This window comes from Salvelinus sp. IW2-2015, linkage group LG32, assembly GCF_002910315.2.
Source record: "Salvelinus sp. IW2-2015 linkage group LG32, ASM291031v2, whole genome shotgun sequence".
Classification (NCBI taxonomy): domain Eukaryota; kingdom Metazoa; phylum Chordata; class Actinopteri; order Salmoniformes; family Salmonidae; genus Salvelinus; species Salvelinus sp. IW2-2015.
The window spans coordinates 22,510,637-22,519,558 of record NC_036871.1 but is presented as its reverse complement, the minus strand read 5'-3'; the positions used below and the strand labels follow the sequence as shown (position 1 = coordinate 22,519,558).

At 41.7% G+C, this 8,922-nt stretch overlaps 1 protein-coding gene across 1 annotated transcript in view; it reads left to right on the top strand.

Moving 5' to 3' along the window:
* The window catches only part of paxip1 (PAX interacting (with transcription-activation domain) protein 1), a 21,396-nt gene extending 12,871 nt beyond the window's left edge, over positions 1–8,525 (top strand). The window contains 11 exon segments of the mRNA XM_070436534.1: positions 1,093–1,230; positions 2,127–2,248; positions 2,463–2,647; positions 4,346–4,457; positions 4,651–4,753; positions 4,929–5,097; positions 5,685–5,785; positions 7,598–7,732; positions 7,846–7,921; positions 8,036–8,100; positions 8,223–8,525. Coding sequence (XP_070292635.1) covers positions 1,093–1,230; positions 2,127–2,248; positions 2,463–2,647; positions 4,346–4,457; positions 4,651–4,753; positions 4,929–5,097; positions 5,685–5,785; positions 7,598–7,732; positions 7,846–7,921; positions 8,036–8,100; positions 8,223–8,234 — 1,218 coding nt within the window. The 3' untranslated portion in view covers positions 8,235–8,525.
* Positions 8,526–8,922: the final 397 nt, after the last annotated feature.

Sequence of the window (8,922 nt, the reverse complement as noted above, 5' to 3'; positions counted from 1 at the left end):
CTCCGGTTTTGAGCCCAGGTAGGCGAGGAGAGGACGGAAGCTATACTGTTACACTGGCAATACTATATTGCCTATAAGAACATCCAATAGTCAAAGGTATATGAAATACAAATGGTATAGAGAGAAATAGTCCTATAATTCTCTATAATAACTCAACCTAAACTTCTTACCTGGGAATATTGAAGACTCATGTTAAAAGAAACCACCAGCTTTCATATGTTCTCATTTCTGAACAAGGACCTTAAACGTTAGCTTTCTGACATGGCACATATGCACTTTTACTTTCTTCTCCAACACTTTGTTTTTGCACCTTATTTTTAGCTAAATATGCAGGTTTAAAAATATATACTTCTGTGTATTGATTTTAAGAAAGGCATTGATGTTTATGGTTAGGTACACATTGGAGCAATGATACGCACCGCATCGATTATATGCAACGCAGGACACGCTAGATAAACTAGTAATATCATCAACCATGTGTAGTTAACTAGTGATTATGATTGATTGTTTGTTTTTTATAAGATAAGTTTAATGCTAGCTAGCAACTTACCTTGGCTTCTACTGCATTCGCGTAAGAGGCAGGCTCCTCGTGGAGTGCAATGTAATCAGGTGGTTAGAGCGTTGGAAGATTGCAAGATTGAATCCCGCGAGCTGACAAGGTAACAATCTGTCGTTCTGCTCCTGAACGAGGCAGTTAACCCACCGTTCCTAGGCCGTCATTGAAAATAAGAATGTGTTCTTAACTGACTTGCCTAGTTAAATAAAAATTAAATAAAGGTGTAAAAAAAACACAAAAAAACGGCCAAATCGGTGTCCAAAAATACCGATTTCCGATTGTTATGAAAACTTGAAATCGGCCCTAATTAATCAGCCATTCCGATTAATCGGTCGACCTCTATTAGGTACACATTGGTGCAACGACAGAGCTTTTTTCGCGAATGCGCTTGTTTAATCTATCTTTTTTTCAGAGGGATTAGATTCGTCTATGTGCCGCATTTCATTGTGGGGTAAAAAAAAACGTGCAGGACCCTAGTGTGTGTGTGTCTGTTAAATTAGGTTTTAAAGGTAATTTCTCTTGTTGCTGTACGTCAGGCCCTACGGGAGGGGAGGCGCTGTGTCACTGCCCACTGGCTGAACACAATCCTGAAAAAAAAGAAGATGGTTCCTCCCCACAGAACCCTACACCTCCCCTTCGCCTTCCCACCTGGAGCCAAGCCCTGCTCACAACACGTACGCATCACTTCCTCTTTATCTCGCCACATTCAAAACATCTAACATGGGTTGGGAACTGCTTTCATTTGTTTTTAATTTTTAACAATGGTACAATCAGTGGTGTGCTATTTTCCCCCCCATAATTTCACAATCAAAGTTTGTTCCGACATGTAGCCTATTGAATAGACCTGATATCATTTTAAAATATGTATAAAATGCATCCTCCAAATTGGCTCAATTACATTTTTCCATTTTTAATACCCTCAAACACCAAATTAGGCCTACCAAAAAATAAAAATTAAGGGCACCGTGAATGACAATTCTTCAAGTTTTACGGATGAAACGTCCAAGCTGTATGCCAACCATTTGATCTAAATCAGTTTCATGGGTATATGCTTTCAGATCTCTTGAATGATGTACATAACCTACTGTTTGAGTGCATTTTAGAGCAGATGGAGTTCACAAGCTACAGCCTCCCTGTGTTTTGTTTGTCGAAGCACATATTTTGCCCAGTGGCACGTTCTGTTGAGTCTTGGCCTCATGATTAAAAAAAATGCAACCAATCATCCTGACGTCTTATACGAAAGGATGTGTTTTTTGGTCTAACAGTAACATTGTACTAGCTATTATATTTGGTTTATGTCGAATACTGGTTCATCATTAAATGAACTTGCGTGAACTTGATTCCGCTTAAACTTTTATTAAATGAGCACCATTGCACTCTGAGAAGTGGCGGAGCGTTGCTCTGGCAGCACTACACCCATGGGTACAATCATACATTTTGCATTGGTGTATGATGAGGTAATGACTAGAATTCCAAGGAGAACTAGGCCTATGTAATGAATAGCTCAGAAGTAGAGTTCATAGCTTCAATAGTAAGTCCATTGACGTTCCTAACATTCGTTCCTCCTCAGATCATCTCTGTGACTGGCTTTGTGGACTCAGACCGTGATGACCTGAAACTAATGGCCTACCTGGCAGGAGCCAGATACACAGGCTACCTCTGTCGTAGCAACACTGTGCTCATCTGTAAAGAGTACGAGAAGATATTGATATGCTTTCACCTATTTAGAATGGCATGTAAATGTTGTAGACACAGTCAAGTCATTGGCGTAATCATGTTCAGAATTTGTGTGGATGGGTTGCAGGTTTTATATATATGTGTGTGTGTGTTTTATGCCTGCATCATGTCTGTTTTATTTTACTGTTGGAATCCCCTGTGTTAACCCTCTCCCTCCCTGTCTCCTCAGGCCCAGTGGTCTGAAGTATGAGAAGGCCAAGGAGTGGAGGATCCCCTGCGTCAACGCCCAGTGGCTCTGTGACATCCTCCTGGGGAACTTTGAGGCTCTCCGGCAGATCCAGCACAGCAGATACTCCAACTTCAACCTGCAGGAACCACTCATCCCCAACCAGCATCTGGTTCAGAACCTACTGGGTACAGGGTTCAGAAGTCTTACAGTGGGGGCAAGGGGACTTTACAGTGCATTCGGAAAGTATTCAGAACCCTTACCTTTTTCCACATTTTGTTACGTTACAGCCAAAAGGATGAAATAAAATAAAAAATCCTCATCAATCTACACACAATACCCCATAATGACAAAGCGAAAACAGCTTTTTAGACATTTTTGCAAATTGATTAAAAAACAGAAATACCTTTTTATTACATAAGTATTCAGACCCTTCGTTATGGGACTCAAAATTGAGCTCAGGTGCATCCTAGTTCCATTGACCATCCTTGAGCTGTTTCTATAACTTGGTTGGAGTCTACTTGTGGTAAATTCAATTGATTGGACATGATTTGGAAAGGCACACAACTGTCTATATAAGGTCCCACAGTTGACAGTGCATTTCAGARMAAAAACCAGGCCAAAGGAATTGTCCGTAGAGCTCCGAGACAGGATTGTGTTTATCTGGGGAAGGGTACCAAAACATTTCTGCAGCATTGAAGGTCCCCAAGAACACAGTGGCCTTAAATCATTCTTAAATGGAAGAAGTTTAGGACCATCAAGACTCTTCCTAGAGCTGACCGCCCGGCCAAACTGAGCAATCGGGGGAGAAGGGACTTGGTCAGGGAGGTGACCAAGAACCCGATGGTCACTCTCATAGAGCTCTGGAGTTCCTCTTTGGAAATGGGAGAACCTTCCAGAAGGACAACCACAAATGCAGCACTCTACCAATCAGGCCTTTAWAATAGAGTTGCCAGACGGAAGCCACTCCTCAGTAAAAGGCACATGACAGCCTGCTTGGAGTTTGCCAAAAGGCACCTAAAGGACTCTGACCATGAGAAACAAGATTCTCTGGTCTGGATAAGATAGAACTCTTTGACGTGAATGCCAAGCGTCACGTCTGGAGGAAACCTGGCACCACCCCTACAGTGAAGCATGGTGGTGGCAGCATCATGCTGTGGGGATGTTTTTCAATGACAGAGACTGAGAGCCTAGTCAGGATCGAGGGAAAGATTAACAGAGCAAAGTATAGCGAAATCCTTGATGAAAACCTGCTCCAGACCTGAGTGGGGTGAAGGTTCACCTTCCAATGAGGACAATGACCCTAAGCACACAGCCAAGACAACGCAGGAGTGGCTTCAGGACAAGTCTCTGAATGTCCTTGAGTAGCCCAGACAGAGCCCGGACTTGAACCCGATCGAACATCTCTGGAGAGGCCTGAAAATAGCTGTGCAGCGACGCTCCTCATCTAACCTGACAGAGCTTGAGAGGATCTGCAGATAAGAATGGGAGAAACTCCCCAAATACAGGTGTGCCAAGCTTGTAGCATCATACCCAAGAAGGATCAAGGATGTAATCACAAAAAGGTGCTTCAATAAAGTACTGAGTAAAGGGTCTGAATACTTATGTAAATGTGATATTTCAGTTATTTTWTATATAAATTTGCAACAATTTCTAAAAACCTGTTTTTGCTTGATAATTATGGGGTATTGAGTGTAGATTTTTTGTTAATATAATACATTTTTGAATAAGACTATTGTAACAAAATATGGGGGAAAATCAAGGGGTCTGAATACTTTCCGAATGCACTGTATATGGGTAATAATAAAAACATTTTCTTGAGGGTGATGGACAAAATTCTTAAACACAGGTGTGGATTATATACATTTTTCTCCTTTTGATTTTAGGTGCTTGGAGGGCTCCTGTGAAGGTTTCACCTGATGCGTTGGCAGCATTGCAGCTGCAACAGAAGCAGAGACAGTCTGAGTCCAACTCCCAGCCTCCAAATAAGAAGCCAAGGTGAGTCTCCATCACTTTAAATTTCACAGTGTTGTGTAGCACAGTATGTTGAATTAGTCAATCTGCAAAATTTGTGTTAGGAAAAGTATTTGTTTCTAAAAAATATATTTATTTATATTTATTTGTATATATGGATACAATGCAATTACCTAAAGTTTCTCATCCAATGATCCAAATGTTCTCTCAATTGTAGACTTGAGGAGATTCAATCCCCAACCAAGAAGCTTCCACCAGAGTCAACACCGTACATTTTCTTTACTGGCTTTGAGCCAACACAGGTCCAACAATTCATGAAGGTAATTGCCTTTTTATGCCTCTGCGCAGCTGAGTCTGCAGGAAACAGTCATTGTCTAGAATTATTGTTATCAGTCACCAATATTTATCAAACCGTATCACAGGATGACTTCTGATTCTCAGCACTCGTAGACCAGCCTCTAACAATGCATCCGATGTCTCCTTCTGTCTTTCCAGAGGCTGCACAACCTTGGAGGGGAGATTGCAGAGAGCGCTCAGAAGTGCACCCATCTGGTGGCCAACAAGGTGACGAGGACGGTGAAGTTTCTCACAGCCATGTCAATCGTCAAGCACATCGTCACCCCTGAGTGGTTAGAAGAGAGCTGGAAGAGCCAGAAGTTTGTCGGTACGTTAAATATGCATTCAGTTATTAGAGAATAGATCTGTGTGAGGGAGTTTCATGTTGCGAGATACTGTTGTGATCGCTTACTTTTTGTGTGTAGCTTTGTAGAGTGTATGTGGGTTCTTAGAGGGAGTGTGTTTGGTTTTAGAGTTTTTGTACATTCTTTAGAGCAGGGTTCCSCAACTGGTGGCCCGCTGACCGAATTTGGCCCGTGGGTGATTTTATTTAAAAAGTTACATTTAAAATATGTTTTTATTGTTGGACATAAGATTGTGAAAACACCAGCAAATCACTGATATTAATTTAGGAAATCTGTTCCAAAGTATTCCCATGCATAATAGATAGATACAGTATGTGTGATCGTATACAAATCTAATCTAAGGTATAAAACGATTATGTTTTAGTCAAATATGATCTGTTTTGACGTCTTGCTGTCAATTTGCAGACTACAAATTACTTGTAATTATGTTCTGGCCCCCTGACCATCTGCTTAAGAAAATCATCCCTTGGCTGAATCTAGTTGATGATCCCTGCTTTAGACTACAGTATGTGTGTATTCGTATTCTTATAGTACGTGTTTGTTTATTCAGATGAGCAGAACTACATGCTGAGAGATGCAGAGGCAGAGGTGCTGTTTGGCTTCAGTCTGGAAGAGTCACTGAAGAGGGCCCACACTGCACCACTCTTCAAGGTTAGTGAAACAATGCACTTATGGAATCTATCCCCAATGTCTATCTGCCTGGACAGTGGACACCAATGTGTATATACTTGTTCTGTCGAGTCATCAGATTGTTATCGGGTGAATTTGTCTGATTGGATGCATTCGATTAGTGCAGCACAATTAATCAAATTCACATCGAAATCGCAATATTGACATGTGCAATATCCATATTGCATGCAATATTTTGAAATGCCAGTCAGCCGCATGTAAGGTCCATTTGTAGTTTCCAATGTTTGTCATCGCTCTCCTTCTCTTGCGGCTGCTTCCCACACACCAAGCCCCAACCCGTCACTCAAGCAACGCAGTTCCTCCTCCCCGCTGTTAGCCCTGTTGTTAGAGTCACTATAAGTTTGCATGCTGTTCTGTCAAATGCAGTCAACAGATTGTTCCAAACAAGCACGATGGTGCTTTCCACTTTGCTTCTTAATATGAATCACTCTATTTCCATGATTCCAACAGTCACCCAAGTGTTTTGAGCTACACTGTACTAAACATTAGGAACAACTTTCCATGACATAGACTGAACAGGTGAATCCTATGATCCCTTATTGATGTCACCTGTTAAATCCACTACAATCAGTGTAGATGAAGGGGAGGAGACAGGTTAAAGAAGGATTTTTAAGCCTTGATACAATTGAGCCATGGATTGTGTCTGTGTGCCATTTAGAGCGTAAATTGGCAAGCCAAAATATTTTAGTGCCTTTGAATGGGGTATGGTAGTAGGTGCCAGGCACACCAGTTTGAGTGTGTCAAGAACTGCAACACTGCTGGGTTTTTTCACGCTCAACAGTTATCCATGTGTATCAAGAATGGTCCACCACCCAAAGGACATCCAGCCAACTTGACACAATTGTGGGAAGCATTGGAGTCAACATGAGCCAGCATCCCTGTGGAACGCTTTTGACACCTTGTAGACCATGCCCTGATTTACATTTACATTTAAGTCATTTAGCAGACGCTCTTATCCAGAGCGACTTACAAATTGGTGCATTCACCTTATGATATCCAGTGGAACAACCACTTTACAATAGTGCATACTAATCTTTTAAGGGGGGGGGGGTGGGTTAGAAGGATTACTTTATCCTATCCTAGGTATTCCTTAAAGAGTGGGGTTTCAGGTGTCTCCGGAAGGTGGTGATTGACTCCGCTGACCTGGCGTCGTGAGGGAGTTTGTTCCACCATTGGGGTGCCAGAGCAGCGAACAGTTTTGACTGGGCTGAGCGGGAACTATACTTCCTCAGAGGTAGGGAGGCGAGCAGGCCAGAGGTGGATGAACCAGTGCCCTTGTTTGGGTGTAGGGCCTATCAGAGCCTGAAGGTACGGAGGTGCCGTTCCCCTCACAGCTCCGTAGGCAAGCACAAATGGTCCTTGTAGCGGGATGCGAGCTTCAACTGGAAGCCAGTGGAGAGAGCGGAGGAGCGGGGTGACGTGAGAGAACTTGGGAAGGTTGAACACCAGACGGGCTGCGGCGTTCTGGATGAGTTGTAGGGGTTTAATGGCACAGGCAGGGAGCCCAGCCAACAGCGAGTTGCAGTAATCCAGACGGGAGATGACAAGTGCCTGGATTAGGATGAATTGAGTCTGTTCTGAGGGCAAACAGGGGTGCAACTCAATATTATGAAAGTATTCCTAATGTTGTGTACACTCCGTGTAAGTCAAATCGCAATCGCAATATTTGGTTAAAAAAAACACAATTAAATTTTTTGCTCATATCTTGCAGCTCTACATTAGATACCCAACTGGCTCTTAAACATGTCTTTCTGTTTTTCTCTCCCTCTCTAGGGCAAGTATTTCTACATTACCCCTGGGATCTGTCCCAGCCTTATCACTATGAAAGCCATTGTAGAGAGCGCAGGAGGCAAGGTGCTCCCCAAGCAGCCCTCCTTCCGCAAAATAATGGAGCACAAGCAGAACAAGGTACTGGTCCTCTCCATGTCGTCACAGCATTGTGTTATAAATGTGTACTTGAAGAATGTGACAGAGGTGATGTTCTATTACTGAACTCATGGAATGTTTTCTGTTCTTTTCAGAACCTTGCTGAGATCATCCTGATATCCTGTGAGAATGATCTTCATCTATGTAGAGAGTACTTCTTGAAGAACATTGGTAAGAGAAACCTGTAAATGTACACATGTGCTTTGGATGTGGCCGATTGTTTCGACATCCTGTTTTGACTTTAGCCTAAACCTACTTCTTGTCTCCCCTGTTTCTTCCTAACAGACACTCACAATGCTGAGTTTATATTGACTGGTGTATTGACACAGAACATGGATTATGAATCATATCCTTTTAAATAAAACATGGGCTTTAAGATCGTGTCAATTGATTGTAGTGATTCTGATTGTGATATCCAATTTGTTGTTCTGTTAAAGCCCAGCTCACCACTTTCCTTAACAATCTCACATATAAATTCACATGATGGCGAAGACAAGAAGGTGAAGATGAGGAGGCAGCAAGGAAGGCTAAAACAAGGCGCAATGTACAGTCACACTACTCTTGATATTTTGCAAGATTTTGGACCCTGTGGATAGATAATCGGTCGTTTTGTAGCTTTTTTTAACAACCGTTAATACATACATAAATGTATGTTATTTTTGTGGACTGAATGTTTAAATTATGGATTGATTTTAACATGTTTTATTGTATTGTCAAAAGGTTCCAGCAATTATTCAACACTTTTGGAATAAAATCAGAACTTTGTCAAAATTAATCTGAGAATTTCTTTGCTTTCTCACAAATGTCACTATTTAGATATTCATGGTACAGTGCCAAAACTCTTACAATTTTACAATCACAACATAAGAAGCAGAGTTTGTTACGGTTCATGTATTGAACCAAACTTCACTAAGCAACATAATTTAATGATCAAATTCTACTGTCATACCAGACTTTTCCAAACTACCAAATTGAACATGGTCTCTACTCTTGATCTTACTTTTAAGACATAATTCCTCAAAGACTTGATTTAATTAATTGTTAATGATGTATTAAAGTAGTTACTGGTGATCGAAAATTGCTTGCTGTCAGACAAGAGCCTGGAGTTATCTCTTGGCCCCTCTGGTGGGTGAATAGCCTGAGGTGATGCCCTCAAAAACAATTGAATTAGT